This window comes from Rutidosis leptorrhynchoides, chromosome 4 (genome assembly GCF_046630445.1).
Source record: "Rutidosis leptorrhynchoides isolate AG116_Rl617_1_P2 chromosome 4, CSIRO_AGI_Rlap_v1, whole genome shotgun sequence".
NCBI lineage: Eukaryota > Viridiplantae > Streptophyta > Magnoliopsida > Asterales > Asteraceae > Rutidosis > Rutidosis leptorrhynchoides.
Window position 1 is genome coordinate 386,788,015 of NC_092336.1, and position 20,689 is coordinate 386,808,703.

At 31.5% G+C, this 20,689-nt stretch overlaps 1 protein-coding gene and 1 long non-coding RNA gene across 2 annotated transcripts; both read right to left on the reverse strand.

Moving 5' to 3' along the window:
- Positions 1 to 16,219: 16,219 nt before the first annotated feature.
- On the reverse strand, positions 16,220 to 17,385 carry LOC139845069 (uncharacterized). The gene is made up of 3 exons (XR_011758192.1): positions 17,217 to 17,385; positions 16,762 to 16,832; positions 16,220 to 16,685 (listed from the first exon to the last, which is right to left on the reverse strand). It is a non-coding gene; the product is annotated as an uncharacterized lncRNA (long non-coding RNA).
- A 558-nt stretch (positions 17,386 to 17,943) lies between these two features.
- LOC139844451 (G-type lectin S-receptor-like serine/threonine-protein kinase LECRK3) lies at positions 17,944 to 20,399 on the reverse strand. Its single transcript, XM_071834674.1, has one exon. The coding sequence runs from the start codon at positions 20,312 to 20,314 to the stop codon at positions 18,296 to 18,298; it is 2,019 nt and encodes a 672-aa protein (XP_071690775.1). The 5' UTR covers positions 20,315 to 20,399; the 3' UTR covers positions 17,944 to 18,295.
- Positions 20,400 to 20,689: the final 290 nt, after the last annotated feature.

Genomic DNA, 20,689 nt, shown 5'->3' on the forward strand with positions numbered 1-20,689 from the left:
AAATGTTGTTTTGAAACCTTTAGGTTAACGATCTTGTTGAATGTTGTTAACCCATTGTTTATTATAACAAATGAGATGTTAAATTGTTATATTATCATGATATTATGATATATAATATATCTTAGTATGATATATATACAGTTAAATTTCGTTACAACGATAATCGTTACATATATGTCTCATTTCGAAATCATTAAGTTAGTAGTCTTATTTTTACATATGTATTTCATTGTTAATACACTTAATAATATATTTACTTATCATTTAACATAATTAACCAAGTGTATCAATATCTTAATATGATTCATATGTACCTAGTAAGATGTTGTTATAACGATAATTGTTATATATATCGTTTTCGAGTTTCTTAAATTAATAGTCTCATTTTTATGTATATTACTCATTGTTAAAATACCTAATGAGATACATACTTATAATAAAATCATGTTAACTATATATATAACCATATATATGTCATCGTATAGTTTTTACAAGTTTTAACGTTCGTGAATCACCGGTCAACTTGGGTGGTCAATTGTCTATATGAAACCTATTTCAATTAATCAAGTCTTAACAAGTTTGATTGCTTAACATGTTGGAAACACTTAATCATGTAAATAACAATTTCATTTAATATATATAAACATGGAAAAGTTCGGGTCACTACATATTACGCCTTCGATAATGAACGTATCCATCTTTGTCAAAGAAAGTTTCTTGATTAAAAGGTTTTGGGAATTTTTTTTTAACATTTTAGTTCCATTACAGATGAGTTGGATTCTTTCATACACGGTGCATCTGGTTTGTCTAGGCCACATGGACCATGAATCATCAAGTCCGATACAACTTTATAACCCCAAGGATCAATATGTGGATCAGGTATTTCGGCAGATATGTACCTGTCAATATCATTTGGAGAAAGATTCGCCAATGGTAAATCTGTCCATATTAGTGTACGGCAATGAGGAATGCCTCTTTTTTGAAATTCAACTGTGTAAATAACTGCATATAAGTAAGTTAAAGGTTAGATGTAATAAAAATCAAATAAATATATATTACAAATAATAAAAGTTAGATATTTTCCTGATATAGTTTAATATCAGTTCCAAAATATATTACATTAATGATTAATAAATTAGTAAATATATTTTTGAATTTCAGCATGTGTAACAAATAATATATATATATAAAAACTTGCTTTTACGTGGCCGAAAGGTTCATCTTCTTTAATAAGTGAAAGAAATTGTTTAAGCTTTTGCTGAAATATTTGAACAACAATATCAGGCTGATCACTTGGTGTTAAATGTGGAAAAGGAGACAAAAAAATATTGGATCTCTGGCCATTTTGAATTGCAAGTGAACGTGATGAAAATTTTTGGATTTCCATGAGTTTGACATATAGCTAGCGCGTTCAAATAATGGCTATACATATATCTTGGACCACCTGTAAATGATGCAGGAAGTATCAATCTAGAACTAATATCTAATCCATTTTAATCCCCTCTGTTAATACCATCATATATACCAGCTAAGTAATCATTTCTTATATCCTGCTGCTTATTTCTTATATAATATATTCTACTTAATTCTATACTGCAGTATGCTGTAACCACATATTGCTGAAACAACCTTCCTGTTCTAAGCAATAAATCATAAAGGCCCATTCTACTATGTAGTTGATAACTATAATACATAAATAAATTTCGAAGTGTCAACTAAAAGGTTGGTGAGTTCATTAGTTTAACATAAATAATCATTTCCAATATTTTAATAGACCACAAGATTTTCATTTCTCATAAACATACGTCCCATGCATAGAGACAAAAATCATTCATATGGATTGAACACCTGGTAACCGACATTAACAATATGCATATAAGAATATCCCCATCATTCCGGGATCCTCCTTCGGACATGATATAAATTTTGAAGTACTAAAACATCCGGTACTTTGGATGGGGCTTGTTGGGCCCGATAGATCTATCTTTAGGATTCGCGTCAATTAGGGTGTCTGTTCCCTAATTCTTAGATTACCAGACTAAATAAAAAGGGGCATATTCGGTTTAATAATCCAGCCATAGAATGTAGTTTCATTTACTTGTGTCTATTTCGTAAAACAGTTATAAAAGCAGCGCATGTATTCTCAGTCCCAAAAATTTATATTGCAAAAACATTTAAAAAGGGAGTAATGAAAACTCACGCACATAAATATTGTAAAACAGTTAATAACGCATTTGCATGTATTCTCAGCCCAAAAATATAATGAGTAAAAAGGGAGCAAATGAACTCACGCATATAAATATTGTAAAACAGTTAATAAAGCATTTGCATGTATTCTCAGCCCAAAAATGTAATGAGTAAAAAGGCAAATGAAACTCACCATACTGTAGTTTGTAGTAAAAATACATATGACGTCATTTAACAAGTGTAGTGTTGGCCTCGAATTCACGAACCTATATCATTCATATATATATTAACACATATAATTGTAATCAAATAAATTCATATATTATATCTTAAATTATATATCTTATATATTTAATTTGTATATATTTAAAATAGTTGATATTTATATAGTTTAATATTATATATAAAATCAATAATTTGTTATATGTAAATATTTATATAAATAATCTTTATATATAATTATATGTAATATTATGGTAGTTGGAATATATATATACTTATAGAGAAAATATTTATTTGTTATAATAATATTGTTAATGTAAAAGTAGTAATCATAATAATAATAATAATAATAATAATAATAATAATAATAATAATAATAATAATAATAATAATAATAATAATAATAATAATAATAATAATAATAATAATAATAATAATAATAATAATAATAATAATAATAATAATAATAAAAGATATAAAATAAATACTACCTTAACAAGCTTTCTAAAAAAAAAGTTCCAGCCTGGAATTGAACCCGAGACCTCTCGCTAACCAGAACCAACACCCAACCATTACGTTGTCTCGTTTTATCTGATTAAAATGATACCTATATTATATAACCCTTTTTCTTCCTGTTTCCCTTTCTTCTTCTTTTCAAAAAAAAAAATATATGCCATAACCGAGGTTCAAACCCGCGACCTCCCATTTACCCAACACATGACTAACCATCAGTCTATTTCTGATTTATTTGATTTCATACTCAAACTTATTTATATAACCTATACCTGTCTGTATCCCATTTCTTCTTCTTCATTTCACCATCTATATCTATATCATTATTTATTCGCTAATCGTCTATATCATCACCTAAGGTATCACGATCACCACTAATATACCATTATCATAATCCATCATCATCATACTTCGGTAACCATTATCATTATCTTCACAAGATCAACATAATCATATACCATATATTCTAATCATAATCTAACCGTCATTATTATGTTAATCATCTTAACCTCATTTATATGATTATTACGTACCATGATTTCCTGTTATAATCAACAATATCAAAATATCCCGATATCCATCATCACTAATTAGGTTTCGTGCAGCACATCGAATTTAATAGATTGACGAGTGGGTTTTTATTTGTCCACAGCCCAAAAACAAGGACATGGCCCAACAATCTAAATTAGTTAAGTCCACTAATAACCATCGGTCCAAATGTATTAATATGTGGTGTCCCATCTATTAATCAATACTACCAAAATTATTGAGGATATAGTTGATTAATACGGATAGTGGGGTTTGGTCAGAAAAAGGGAACATAAAGGAAAAAGCAAGTTGAGCATCATTCATCTTATCAATATTAAATCACTATCTCCATCATTTTTATGGAACGGTATTTCTTTTCTTCACCCAATATCGTTTACTGTTGCGGGTTTTGGGTTCAATGTTGCAGGGACTGTTTAATCGTGGTGTTTGGGTTTGATCATAGAAAATAGATAGGTGTCGAGTAGTAGTTGTAAATGTGGCAGGTATGGTTCGGGTTTGGTGCACAATGGTGACGGTTTACAAGTAGAGAGGGAGATAGATATGATTGTTTACGGTGGTGGTGGGTGTAGACTACTGAGATAGCAGAAAATAACGGGGTGGTTATGGTTTTAGTTCGAATCAAAAAAATAAACACAGCAACAATGATTTAAATGGGTTCGTTGTTGTAGTCATCGGTGGTGATGGAAGTCGAGGGTGGCGTTTTTAAATATTGGTGATGATATAGGTGTCATGAAGATTTGTAATCATGTGTGGTGATGGAAAACATAGGTGGTAATTGGGTTTGTCTATGAATATGTATATTTATATTTATGTATATTTATATTTATGGTTATGTATATTTATATTTATGAAGAAAGTTTAGACTAGATAGATGGAAGAATAAGAAAGAAGAAGTTGTATGGAAAGTGGTAATACCAGTGGTCCTGGGTGGTTGTTCTCGATGGTTATTAAACGAAAATACTTAAGTATGCCTCAGCGTGTATGAACAGGGATTAGTAGTCGGGTTTCGTTGATAGCGTGGTCGAATGAGATTATGGTGGGTTTTGTGAAGTGATCAATGATAGTAAGTAGAAGCAAGGAAAGGAGATTGGTCTTGGTGGTTGCTAGTGGTGGCGTAAGGTCGTCATAGTAGATGGTGGGAAGTTGTTGTTCACGAAGAAGAAGAAGAAGCGGGAGAGGTTTGAAGGTTTTTGATCTCCGTTGATATCACATATATGATATGTATAAATAGATAGGAGATATTATAAAGATAGATAGTAGGTCAAGTAGTTCAATCAACACAATTTAAAACAGTACACTAAGTTCCATTCACAAATCACAGGTGGATTTAATAATCTAATAATAATATTATAATAATTTCACACACAACAGATGAATTGAAATATAACATAATTTAAAGTAGTTAATGACCCTCAATTTTTGGTACAAAATCAATCATATTATATCTGTTCGATATCTGATTGATAATAGGAAAAATATAAAAAAATAATAACAATAATTCAAATGAAGGATTGGATGGAAAACAGAATCAAACAGTGACCCGAGATATTTGTTTTTAATCTACCGACAATTATAATAGGAATATTATTTCGTGGTCCTTTGCTACATAGTTATGGATAAAAGTTCCCCGTAAAATTCTAAATTTTTAAATTAATTCTATTTATTTATACAGGTCATTAAATGTTTGAAACCTGTTCAAAAAGATTCGTTAATTACTTATTTTCTGTTCCAAATAATATGCACGTAGTGCTAAAACTTAATCTAAAAAGGAAAAAAAATATTTTTATCAAACCTAACATCTTCGTAATTAAATTACAATCAAACTTTTTTTTAGTTCTTCATGAACATGTAATATATCTATATTAAAACTAACAAAACGTCAACCGAGTATAACTGACGTTTATTAATTAGGCTCGAACTCACTAAATATATATTCTATACACTTTAAATATATATTCTATACACTTTATATATATATATATATATATATATATATATATATATATATATATATATACACTTTCTGAATAATATTTATTATGTATTATTATTGTTTACATAAATAATTATATCAATTACAATATATAATATTTTATTTTTATTGTCTACATATATTTATATATATAAATATATATATATATATATATATATATATATATATATATATATATATTTAATTATATGCACATCTATTTATAACTAATTGTTCGTGAATCGTCAGGAACAGTCGAAGGTCAATTGAATATATGAAACAGTTCAAATTTTGAGACTCAACATTACAGACTTTCCTTATCGTGTCGAATTCATATAAAGATTAAGTTTAAATTTGGTCGAAAATTTATGGGTCGTCACAGTACCTACCCGTTAAAGAAATTTCGTCCCGAAATTTGAGTGAGGTGGTCATGGCTAACATTAAAAATGTTTTCATGACGAATATGAGTTGATAAATAGAGTTTTATCATCATTGAGTAATACGGATAAAACAATTCGATTATTCGAAGAGCACGAATGAAGCTATCACAAAAGAGTGAAATGAGTAAATGAAGATTCGACTTAACCGGTGACGTAATCCCGATTGATTTTCGAAATTTAAGGGATTTAAAGAAAATCTTCAAAGTCTACAAGATATGGTTCTTCGGTGAATAAGGAAATTAGAATCTCTATAATTAAATACGGTGATCTGTCTCGATTACTCTGTCTGATATTTCCATTATAAATTAAACTCTTCCGTTCCATTATTCTCATCATTCCTATACTTTCTTTCTTAGTTCATACATCCAAAAGATTGTGAAAATGCTTAATCCAATTCTGATCCTTGTCCTTATCCTTACTTTTGCAACAATCATTTTTCCTTTTCCAACTTCCACCGGAGGAATCTGCTTTTTTTTTACTTCGCACTTGGGGTTATAGTGTTTTTAATTCTCCCGTGTCTTTATGTTGTGATAAACATTGATATACACGATTTGTAATTTCCGTGTTGTTATTGGGATTTATATTTTCTCGTATATTTTGAAGCTCTATGCTTTTGTTTTCTCTTCCCGACTTCAAGTCAAGCGAATAATGGTCCAAAATTTGTAGATATAGAGTTTGGAATGAACATGACTATTGTTCTAAGAGAGAGACTGTAATAGCACGATCTTGATTGGTTAGATTACCAGATTTCGGGAGAAAAGATAGAAATATCAAGAAAATAGGTTATTGATATGTCTATAGATTAGATAGAATGTAAAAGTCATGTAACATGGCACATGATGACGTTATGGTCTGTGAATCATCACGTTTCATTAGAAATTCAGCATGACTTACTGTAATATAATCACGTTGATCAAGTGTCATTATATTATACTAACTCATGCATCAGTTCCCAACATTACTTCAATAACATTCATATTTTAAGCTCGAAAGTTTACAGAATATAGAAACTAACAGTTTCTATATGATGTAACACTGATAGCACGAAGAGATTAATGATTTCAGATAAGAATAGTTATGAAAATATCTTCAGAAATATGGAGGATATTTATAATGAAAGATACGGTGATATCTTATAATTTCTAATATCGAAGGATGGTGAAAAAAAAAATTTGTCCGCAAGAGTTTGGAGTCAGAAGCAAGATATTCACTAAAGATTTCATCAGAAACAGAATCATCAGGATTCTTAATGTACAAGTTTAGTCCTTGTGATTTTTCCAGAGACTCCTTCATAGTTTGCTCAATCCATTTTTTTTTCGTTTCAAACTTTTTCTGAGCGTTGTCAACACACTATTCTTCATCATCAAACTTTTGGCTGTTGAGGTTGTTTACAGTTTTTGTTACTTTATTCAACTTTTCAAAATTCAAAGTATTAATTCGCAGACTGGATGCTTTCAGAATTTCAGAATGGAAGATCATAGTTATAAGAGATAAATGTTATATGAATACATATAACTGTAGATGTGGAAACGTTGCGAGACTCACCATACAGATTTGTTGATTCCCGGTAATTGGTATGACAATTCTTGTTACAAGATGCGGATGAGTACATGATGAGACTTCAATAGATAAATATAGTGATTGGTCGGAGGGAATTAAACCAAGGAGCGACGAGGTTGCTGGTACATCTGCTGGTAATATGGTGAAATATAAAAGGTTCCCCGGTAACAATAAAAGAGCACGCATATATATATATATATATATATATATATATATATATATATATATATATATATATATATATATATATATATATATATATATATATATATATATATATATATATATATATATATATATATATATATATATATATATATCAAGGTTATAGTAAGGTTGTTTCGAACGAAAAATCGAAGTTGACTTGCTGGAGCCGTGACAAAATTTGCTATCTTGAGAAGGGATTGTAAAGTTATTTTGGGTAATAATAATGCCAAAGAAGCTAGCACAGATATGTGTTAAACGTTTACTCATGTTTCGAGTGTTTTCAGGTGCATAACTATATGCATAAATCTTTCCTCCCGTAGATGAAGTACGGTTGGTTCATCCTCTCGATTGAGGTGTTTTCAAGAATCATGAAAGGTTTGAACGCGGATTGTAATCGTCAAGATACAAATGAGGTTTAAGATGAAATCAAGTGGCAAACTTGAAGAATTGTTTAGTTTCATATGTTATAAACAGTATTTTAATTCATTTTAATTGTCCAATGTTGGCAGTCCACAGTCGATAGTCCACAGTTAACAATCCAATAATTCATACATAGTTTAATATATAATATTCGAATTAATTAATTCATATCGTGACCCGTGTACATGTCTCAGACTCGATCACAACTCAAAGTATATATATTATTTGAAAATTAACCTCAACCCTGTATAGAGAACTCGATCATTACTACATATAGAGTGTCTATGGTGATTCTAAATAATATATATATATATATATATATATATATATATATATATATATATATGCGTCAATATGATATGTCAAAACCTTGTATACGTGTCCCGATATTTAAAGTGCGTAAAAATAAATAACAGAAATTAAATGACGATAAATAAAGTGTGTAAGGTAAATAACAGAAATTAAATGGCGATAAATAAAATTGCAAGAATTAAAATTGAGATAAAATAAATTGCGATAATTAAATGTACAATTAGGAATTAACAGTTAGCTTGGAACAGTTAGCTTGGAACAGTTAGCTAGGATTTCGTTAGCGTGGATTCTTAACAAAATTTCTCATAGTTAATTTGTTTGTTTCTAACAAATTTTATTTTGTTCAATGTTTTCTTCATTATGCCACTTGTCGGATTCTGATAGGTCAAAATTCAAATATGAAATTGAATGAAAATGGTTATTCTGTGGTGAACGAATACGTATATCGGTGGTTGTAAGTAAGATAGTAAATGACTGTTGAATCAGCTTCGTCGAATGTACAGTGTAACTTATTAATGTGAAATCTAAATATCCCTCGGGTATTACCTACCCGTTAAAATATTTTCCCCATCAACAATTTGTACAAAAGAATTTTTAATTACAATCTTTATGAGAACATATATACATATATATATTTTCTTCAGATGTAATCATGAATTTTAATGAGTCAATATGATATTAATCTCATTTGATTTATCATTAGAACTATAATACATAATCTCTAAAACATTAGAGATTACATAATCGCCGTGAAGAACGAAGATAATGATGTAGTATGATTCACAGATTGATGATTATGCTTGAGGTACATAATGAGATGTTGAGGTGTGAGATGTTGAACTTGGGTAGTTGGTGGTACTGGTATTGATGTTGATGGTACTGTTGGTGCCGTTGATGTTGCTGAAGCTGGTACGTTTTGCACCATATTTTTCAAGGCTACAACTTGGGCGCGTAGTTCGTTGACTTATTACTCCGGGATGATTGTCTGTAAGAACGGGCGAATGAATAAGGTTTAGAATCTGAGTTATGATATAATCGTGGCGAGATATTCGGGAAATGAGGGTGAAAATGGTGTTACGAACAGGTTCGCCGGTAAGTGCTTCAGGTTCTTCATCAAAAGGTGAATTCGGTTGATGGAAGGGATCGCCTTCTTCGTATCTCCATTGATTAAGTCGACTACGAATGAATTAAATGAATTGGGAATAGCTGATTGATTGATTCATTCTGGTGACACTGCTTTCGGATCTTAGGTGAATATCCATGTCGGAATAGCTGTCGGAATAACTATCGGAATAGCTATCGAAATCTGAGGGACTCGAACTAGTTGAGGAATTCATCTCGTACCATCAGATGAAGGATTTTTGATAAGAATTAGATTATAGGATGTAGATTAGTATCCTGCAATACATAATTTACATATGCAAATAAAACACTAAAATCTCATAAATTACGGAGGGCTCTACGGAATCAGTCAGGCAAGGTCTACAGTAACAGGTACGCTAAGATATGAATTTTGTCTATACACGATTCATGAAATCAATGCAGTAAGATGTGTCTAGACTAAGAATGATAAGCAGATAATTTTTGACATGAAATGATAAGCAAAACTTTTGACATGCAGACACGGTCAAAGTCCGGACTCACTAATGCATCCAAACAACTATCAGTTAGACACACTAATGCAAGACCTGGTTCGCTAAGACCACCGCTCTGATACCAACTGAAAGGACCCGTCCTAATCCATCTGGACGAAGTCACCAACAACTGGTTCCATTGCGATGATCGACTCCAAATACTGTCTTTAAAATGAGCAAATGCACAGCGGAATGTTTCTTTCATACCTGAGAATAAACATACTTTCAAGTATCAACCAAAAGGTTGGTGAGTTCATTAGTTTAACATAAATAATCATTTCCAATATTTTAATAGACCACAAGATTTTCATTTCTCATAAACATACGTCCCATGCATAGAGACAAAAATTATTCATATGGATTGAACACCTGGTAACCGACATTAACAATATGCATATAAGAATATCCCCATCATTCCGGGATCCTCCTTCGGACATGATATAAATTTCGAAGTACTAAAACATCTGGTACTTTGGATGGGGCTTGTTGGGCCCGATAGATCTATCTTTAGGATTCGCGTCAATTAGGGTGTCTGTTCCCTAATTCTTAGATTACCAGACTAAATAAAAAGGGGCATATTCGGTTTAATAATCCAGCCATAGAATGTAGTTTCATTTACTTGTGTCTATTTCGTAAAATAGTTATAAAAGCAGCGCATGTATTCTCAGTCCCAAAAATGTATATTGCAAAAGCATTTAAAAAGGGAGTAATGAAAACTCACGCACATAAATATTGTAAAACAGTTAATAAAGCATTTGCATGTATTCTCAGCCCAAAAATATAATGAGTAAAAAGGGAGCAAATGAACTCACGCATATAAATATTGTAAAACAGTTAATAAAGCATTTGCATGTATTCTCAGCCCAAAAATGTAATGAGTAAAAAGGCAAATGAAACTCACCATACTGTATTTTGTAGTAAAAATACATATGACGTCATTTAACAAGTGTAGTGTTGGCCTCGAATTCACGAACCTATATCATTCATATATATATTAACACATATAATTGTAATCAAATAAATTCATATATTATATCTTAAATTATATATCTTATATATTTAATTTGTATATATTTAAAATAGTTGATATTTATATAGTTTAATATTATATATAAAATCAATAATTTGTTATATGTAAATATTTATATAAATAATCTTTATATATAATTATATGTAATATTATGGTAGTTGGAATATATATATACTTATATAGAAAATATTTATTTGTTATAATAATATTGTTAATGTAAAAGTAGTAATCATAATAATAATAATAATAATAATAATAATAATAATAATAATAATAATAATAATAATAATAATAATAATAATAATAATAATAATAATAATAATAATAATAATAATAATAAAAGATATAAAATAAATACTACCTTAACAAGCTTTCTAAAAAAAAAGTTCCAGCCTGGAATTGAACCCGAGACCTCTCGCTAACCAGAACCAACACCCAACCATTACGTTGTCTCGTTTTATCTGATTAAAATGATACCTATATTATATAACCCCTTTTCTTCCTGTTTCCCTTTCTTCTTCTTTTCAAAAAAAAAAAAATACATGCCATAACCGAGGTTCAAACCCGCGACCTCCCATTTACCCAACACATGACTAACCATCAGTCTATTTCTGATTTATTTGATTTCATACTCAAACTTATTTATATAACCTATACCTGTCCGTACCCCATTTCTTCTTCTTCATTTCACCATCTATATCTATATCATTATTTATTCGCTAATCGTCTATATCATCACCTAAGGTATCACTATCACCACTAATATACCATTATCATAATCCATCGTCATCATACTTCGGTAACCATTATCATTATCTTCACAAGATCAACATAATCATATACCATATATTCTAATCATAATCTAACCGTCATTATTATGTTAATCATCTTAACCTCATTTATATGATTATTACGTACCATGATTTCCTGTTATAATCAACAATATCAAAATATCCCGATATCCATCATCACTAATTAGGTTTCGTGCAGCACATCGAATTTAATAGATTGACGAGTGGGTTTTTATATGTCCACAGCCCAAAAACAAGGACATGGCCCAACAATCTAAATTAGTTAAGTCCACTAATAACCATCGGTCCAAATGTATTAATATGTGGTGTCCCATCTATTAATCAATACTACCGAAATTATTGAGGATATAGTTGATTAATACGGATAGTGGGGTTTGGTCAGAAAAAGGGAACAGGAAAAAGCAAGTGGAGCATCATTCATCTTATCAATATTAAATCACTATATCCATCATTTTTATGGAACGGTATTTCTTTTCTTCACCCAATATCGTTTACTGTTGCGGGTTTTGGGTTCAATGTTGCAGGGACTGTTTGATCGTGGTGTTTGGGTTTGATCACAGAAAACAGATAGGTGTCGAGTAGTAGTTGTAAATGTGGCAGGTATGGTTTGGGTTTGGTGCACAATGGTGACGGTTTACAAGTAGAGAGGGAGAGAGATATGATTGTTTACGGTGGTGGTGGGTGTAGACTACTGAGATAGCAGAAAATATCGGGGTGGTTATGGTTTTAGTTCGAATCAAAAAAATAAACACGGCAACAATGGTTTAAATGGGTTCGTTGTTGTAGTGATCGGTGGTGATGGAAGTCGAGGGTGGCGTTTTTAAATATTGGTGATGATATAGGTGTCATGAAGATTTGTAGTCATGTGTGGTGATGGAAAACATAGGTGGTAATTGGGTTTGTCTATGAATATGTATATTTATATTTATGGTTATGTATATTTATATTTATGAAGAAAGTTTAGACTAGATAGATGGAAGAATAAGAAAGAAGAAGTTGTATGGAAAGTGGTAATACCAGTGGTCCTGGGTGGTTGTTCTCGATGGTTATTAAACGAAAACACTTAAGTCTGCCTCAGCGTGTATGAACAGGGATTAGTAATCGGGTTTCGTTGATAGCGTGGTCGAATGAGATTATGGTGGGTTTTGTGAAGTGATCAATGATAGTAAGTAGAAGCAAGGAAAGGAGATTGGTCTTGGTGGTTGCTAGTGGTGGCGTAAGGTCGTCATAGTAGATGGTGGGAAGTTGTTGTTCACGAAGAAGAAGAAGAAGCGGGAGAGGTTTGAAGGTTTTTAATCTCCGTTGATATCACATATATGATATGTATAAATAGATAGGAGATATTATAAAGATAGATAGTAGGTCAAGTAGTTCAATCAACACAATTTAAAACAGTACACTAAGTTCCATTCACAAATCACAGGTGGATTTAATAATCTAATAATAATATTATAATAATTTTACACACAACAGATGAATTGAAATATAACATAATTTAAAGTAGTTAATGACCCTCAATTTTTGGTACAAAATCAATCATATTATATCTGTTCGATATCTGATTGATAATAGGAAAAATATAAAAAAATAATAACAATAATTCAAATGAAGGATTGGATGGAAAACAGAATCAAAGAGTGACCCGAGATATTTGTTTTTAATCTACCGACAATTTTAATAGGAATATTATTTCGTGGTCCTTTGCTACATAGTTATGGATAAAAGTTCCCCGTAAAATTCTAAATTTTTAAATTAATTCTATTTATTTATACAGGTCATTAAATGTTTGAAACCTGATCAAAAAGATCCGTTAATTACTTATTTTCTGTTCCAAATAATATGCACGGAGTGCTAAAACTTAATCTAAAAAGGAAAAAAAATATTTTTATCAAACCTAACATCTTCGTAATTAAATTACAATCCAACTTTTTTTTAGTTCTTCATGAACATGTAATATATCTATATTAAAACTAACAAAACGTCAACCGAGTATAACTGACGTTTATTAATTAGGCTCGAACTCACTAAATATATATTCTATACACTTTAAATATATATTCTATACACTTTATATATATATATATATATATATATATATATATATATATATATATATATATATATATATATATATATATATATATATATATATATATATATACACACATATATACACTTTCTGAATAATATTTATTATGTATTATTATTGTTTACATAAATAATTATATCAATTACAATATATAATATTTTATTTTTATTGTCTATATATATATATATATATATATATATATATATATATATATATATTTAATTATATGCACATCTATTTATAACTAATTGTTCGTGAATCGTCAGGAACAGTCGAAGGTCAATTGAATATATGAAACAGTTCAAATTTTGAGACTCAACATTACAGACTTTCCTTATCGTGTCGAATTCATATAAAGATTAAGTTTAAATTTGGTCGAAAATTTCTGGGTCGTCACAATTTCTATCAATTTTACAACTATATCAGCTGATAACTTTATACCTTCATGTCCACCAAAATGAGCCATCCTATTAGTTACCTCATGTTGTGTATCATATATAAAAAGTTGTAAATATTTAGGCATCTCCATCCCCTGGACAAAGTGAACCTATCAGATATTTTAAAAACATAAGGGCCACCTCGATTGTTAACGGACTCATCAATGTTTACTCCAAGAGATGTCATACTGAACATTTGATTATATGCTCGAATATTGGTCATAAAGTGGCTATCTTGTAACAAAGCTTTCATCAAAATGGGTGGGTCTTTAGGTGAAGGAATGACCACGCGACCATCAGCACAACATTGATGGTAATGAATGCGATGATTTGAGAATGTATGCGTTAGTGTTTCTTCAAGCCAAAAAAATGCACCACAATGAATACAAACGTTATCACAACGACCCAAATCGCGATAGAATGGAGTCATCCCTGACATAAAACAAAGAGCATATTATTATACACATAACAACCCGAGATTAAAAATAACGGATGACATACATAGTTACACAGAAATATACTTAGGAGAGTATATTATATTAGTAAAGATTGGCAGACTTGATTTTCTGGTACTATTAGCATATTGATCATCACCTGGATGAACTACATTTAAGAAAAAAAAAATAAAAGTTAGAAATTGACCTCTGTAAGTAACAAATGTAAATAAATTAAGAAACTAACATTGGTGAATCGATTGTGAACATCCTTGTAGGTTACTAAACACAGAAGATTCATTTACGGGTAAAGTATAAGAAGGATATGATGATAAATTTTGGCGTTGCAATGAACGTCTTTTAGCTGACATAGATGAATCCGATCTCTGTGATAATATATTCATGGCATTAGAAGGGACTCCAATGTTTGTGATCATATAGTCCGAGGAAGATACATCAGCTGGACGTTTTGTACGGCATACGTTACGTCTTTTCGACGAAGTTAAATAAGGAACAATATCCTTGGATAAGTTATCGTCAGTCATATCTATCTGTGTTAACACTTGCTAGTAAGATCTTAGTTAAGGAAGAAGACCCTAATAATATTAACATGGTTTTATTAGTTATACCTATTTTGCCATCTTACAGGGAACAGCTCCCACAAAAAAAAAAAAAAAAAAAAAAAAATTATTATTATTTCATTGCTCTAACATTAGTAATTATAGCCAAAAAAGTGAGGCGAAAAAAAAAAAGAACCTGTAGGATGGGACTAAATCATCTACTGTTGTAATCTAAAGAAGTTAAACATGTTAAATTACTAAACATGAAATAAATCATATACTATAATATTCAAAAGAAGTTAAAGTTGTAATCAAAAGAAATTAAACATGTAAAATTAAAAAGCATGAAAGGAAAAGATACATGTTATGTAGAAGTCAATAACAAAGAGGAAAAGGTTAAAGCAATACTTTTATGCATAAGAACAACATAGATACTTTACTAAATTTAGAGAAAGAAGGTGTGCATTTGATTTTAATATTTATTTTTCCCTTGCCTTAGAAAATTCTAGTATTAGGAACATATTACATATTTTAGTGGGTAATATATTTTGCCCATTAGAAGAATAGCTATTGGGTTAAGTTTACAATAATCCTTTTTATTTTATATTAATACTGTGCATTTTGTTTATTATATAATTTGGATAAATATTTTTTGCTTAATAATCATATTTGTTTGTGTCGAATGAGTTGCCATGTTAGGTTTTTCGATTGATAATGTTGTCATATATAAATGTGATGCAGCTTGTTTCATCATTTACTATAAAAGGACATTTTTGTAAGCTATTTACGTAAACAAAGATTTCTAATATTAGTAACTTATATATACTAACATATACTTTATTACATGGCATCTAGCGTTTACAAATGTTATACAATACATAGTTTATTGACTTCGTTCACATGCTAACAAACGACTACCTATTTACATTCTAAAGAACGATTATTTATTAACCATAGGCATAACCTGAGACGATTAAAAACGATAGGCATCATCATCATTGAAATTATCTTGATGTAATAAATACAACCTAAGCTTTGAGCCATTTCGAGCAGCTCTCCATTTGACACGCTCAAACTCGTCATCGCTATCAATAAACTTCAACTTGATCTCATGTTCATCAAAGTACATAACTGAAGAATATTCGGTTGTTATTTCTTCCGCAATAAGATCATGTAACCAATCGAGGAAGAAAATCGTCGACTCACATACTTTGAACGATTTTTTCCTTCCATTTATATACCACCTCCACCCTGAAGTAACTTTTCCACCGTAGAATATGTCCATGGAAATATAGTTGTCATCATTACTAACATAACAAAAGTTACACTTATATATTTATATAGTAGTATATTTATGGGAAAAATTACATCTATATTACATACCTGAGAGAATGATTGTTTGACATTTTATCAGTTACTCGACGCAGTAGCTTAATCTATTTGACCTCAGGTTACTGCCAATGAAGTGAACAAAATTACGATATTCTTGATTCCTATTGATATATACTTTCAGAATATACTCGATGTATATTGTGATAATATGGAATTTCTCATCAATTAAAAGGAGTAGATAAATTATGATGTAAATTATAACATCTATATAGCAATATGAACAGTAGATCTAGATATTGTTTCAGATTATCATCGACTAAGAAAGAAATTAACAACAATTAGGTTATTTGAGTGCAAACAGTGTATAAGTTTTTGAAAGCTAATAAGTTTTAATCCTACTGTTGTCTTTCATCGTATTGCCAAATTTGTATTAGCACCAATTGTTACAGACTTTAAGAAGTAAGATATAATTGTAAATATAAACAAAAACTGAACGAAATAGGTACCTGTGATGTAACAAAGCACAACCAAATTGTCACAGAAAAGAGCTGAATTTCGATTAGACAATTGGTGGAGCGAACTGCCTGAAAACCTTTTTGAGGATAGGTATGATAGACGCAAGCAACCGAATCAGGGAGAATAGGGTTTAAAAGAAAATGGGTCGGGTAAGGGGAGGATTTGTGTACTAATATTATATTAGTTACTGGTAACGCACGGTATATAAATTTTTAATATTAAATTTTTAATTACATTCGCTTTTCATAGGATGAACCGGATGTCTATTAGTATTAGTGTGTTAATTGATAATAATATTTCTTGTAAGTTAGATTTAACACATTAAAAAAATCAACCAAATATTCCTTACCTTTCTGATCTTTTTATCTCGGCGTAGAATTAGATTGTGAGTCCGCACGTCAATATAACCGGACCATCGCAGATAGTCCTTTGTGATTAACAAGGGACATACTAGTATTTATTATACTTTTTTTTGGCAAAAGTCTTTATTTATTCTTGTAGTGCATGTTTTTATTAACGGAAATTATATAATTTAAAACTCTAAGAAGGAGTAACAAAACAAATACAGTAAGATTTATAATACATGTTGGAGCATTTTTATAGCAATCGAGGTTTCTATATTTGGTGGTGCATAATACTGTATTTGATAAGATACCACAGGAAACCGTATATCTTCAAATAGTATGTGTTTTCTCAAATGAGTAAAGTTTGCTCTCAAACAACATACATGAAAACAGAAGGCTTGTTTTAATTCATTTCTACACGAACATAATAGTACCTTCCAATAACAAAGTTACGGAGTATAAACTAGCATAATATAACGTCGTTTGTGTAGGATCGCTTTAGCCCAAAAACACGTCCAACATTTAAGCCCATAAATTCCATTATACTCTAAAATCAATTGGTGACAGAGGGAGGTACTCTACACTTATTAGCATACATTTGATTCTTTCAATATCCGATGTGATGTGAGACTATGCTTTACATACCGATTATCTCCAACAGTTTGAACACAAATTTATATTTTGGAGATAGAGATATATAGGACATGCCAGAAAAAAATAGATGATCAGTTTGATGTAATAGAGAAAGGATATGCGCATGGTGGTTCATTAACTTCGACAACTCCTTCGAGCATCTGAATGATGTTCCTCATAATTGGCCTCATAGACGGGGTTTCTTGGACGCACGAAAGACCAACCATCACAAACGCGGTTAGCCTCTTGTAGTCGTCTAAAGCCTCCAAATCGTTCCCAACCAACGCATCCAAAGTTTTATCGTGAAAACAGTCCCATGCCCAATCAGTCAAGATCGCTCCATATTCATTCCCACTCTCATATTCCTTCACACTTTTTCGACATGAAACAATCTCAAGTAACAACACACCAAAGCTATACACATCAACTTTCGCGGTAACTGGTGTATTCCTAAACCATTCTGGAGCTACATAACCTTTAGTTCCTCGTATTCCTGTATTCGTTCGGCTCTCATTCATCTTCAAAAGTTTCACCAATCCAAAGTCCGCAATTTTAGGATTAAAATACTCATCAAGAAGTATATTTTGAGGCTTTATATCACAATGGATGATCTGCGTACAACACTCTTCATGAAGATACGCTAGTCCCTTTGCGATACCTAACGCGATGTTGCTCCGCTGTTCCCAACTCGGTCGCTCGTCTCCAAAAAGAAACGTTGCCAACGTTCCGTTGCTCATGTAGTCGTAAACTAATAGCCTTTGCTGACCTTCATCACAGTAGCCAAGAAGTTGTACTAAATTTCTATGATGAGTTTTCGCGATAATGTCAACCTCATTTTTAAATTCTTTGTCGCCATCTTCGACCAATGTAGTCAACTTCTTGACCGCAACAGTCTTCGTTCCTAACGTCCCTTTAAAGACTATCCCAAAAGAGCCCTTTCCCAGTTGTTCCTTGAACCCGTTCGTAGCCTCAACGAGCTCGTTATACGAAAAACAAGTCAGATTGGTTTCGACAACCTTATCAACTTGGTTATAACCTTTTTTGTAGCTCAGAACAAAACCAAGACAGATAGCTCCAACTAATATGACATTTACAAACACAGAGCTACCTAAAAGGGCCGATACTACGGTAATAACCGTTTTCTGGCCTTTCGTCCTCTCTCGAAACTGGGTCGGGTTATTTGAAGGAAGTTCGGTTTTTCTAAATTTCACGAACGCCCACCCAAGTTCCGTATCATTCATCCATCCGTGCGCAAGCGGCAACCTCTTCTTCCAACAGTTAGTTCCATCATAAACTGCCACTGCACAAAAGCAATCATACAAGCATAATTCTTTACATTCATTCATGCTACCTGAAAGTAATTTCAGGTAGTCCGCAAACGGCCAATTTATGTTCACAAGCTCTATGAAATCGATATGTTCTTCATAATCTGACTCCTTTTCGTTACAATTTGGAATGAAATTAAATTTACAGTCACCATACGGATCTTTTGGATCCAGTAAAGAAAACCCTTCCGGACATTCACAGATAGGTCGGCTCGCACCATCGAGCCTGCAAACACTATTGAACCCACAAGCACCACTTCCTACATTATCCGCCCTCATAGCTGCACATATATTTTCCGGCTCCAGCCATGCGACACTCCAGCTCGTGTTAGCGACACTATTTTTGGCTCGATAGTACAGCGTAAACACTCCATCGAAATCAAGCGTGGCCCGGATATAATAATCGCCAGACGGAACTGTTTGTCGTGGGCCAACGTCAAATGTTTGACCGTTTTTCCTCAATATATACAAGTATCCATTTGCATCAAATATCAACTGATCACCACTGTTTGTTGAGTTCGAAGAATCATACGTACCGCTGATGTAGTACGCATTATAAGCGACATCAGAAGCTATATCTCTACCGTTAAGAACAAGATTCCCATCTGGAAGCAAGCGTAACTGAAATCGTCCGCCACTAAAATTCGTCCTGCTCATCTTCGAATTCATCACAAACCCTAAATTCATAACTTGAGTAGGTAACAAGGTATCAGATGGAGATTTAAAACTCTCCCATAGATTGCTTGAATCGTTACTAACAAGTACAAAGTTACCCGTGTCGTTCATAACACCGTATGCAAGACTAGACGAAGTCCCGGAAGTCCATATTTGTCTGCCTTGAGGGTCACTGAGCACGAGCCCACGCCCGTTGCTTAGCTCAACTTTCGACCCGTTAGACACTATAGAACTTGCTTGTAGATACCATACGATCGTCTTTTCAGGTATCTTGTCGTACCAAATGGATAACACGAAGTTATCTGATTGGCCCTGAATTTGTTGGAACCCGAATGCAAATTCACCTGAAGGTGATAGCCGTGGTACGACGCCGTCAGTGTTGGGAAATTACGGTCTCACTAATTCCCACCACCCAGCCCAACAATAATAGTAAAGAAATAAGAACAATACACAACACAAGATTTAACGTGGAAACTCCAAAACAGG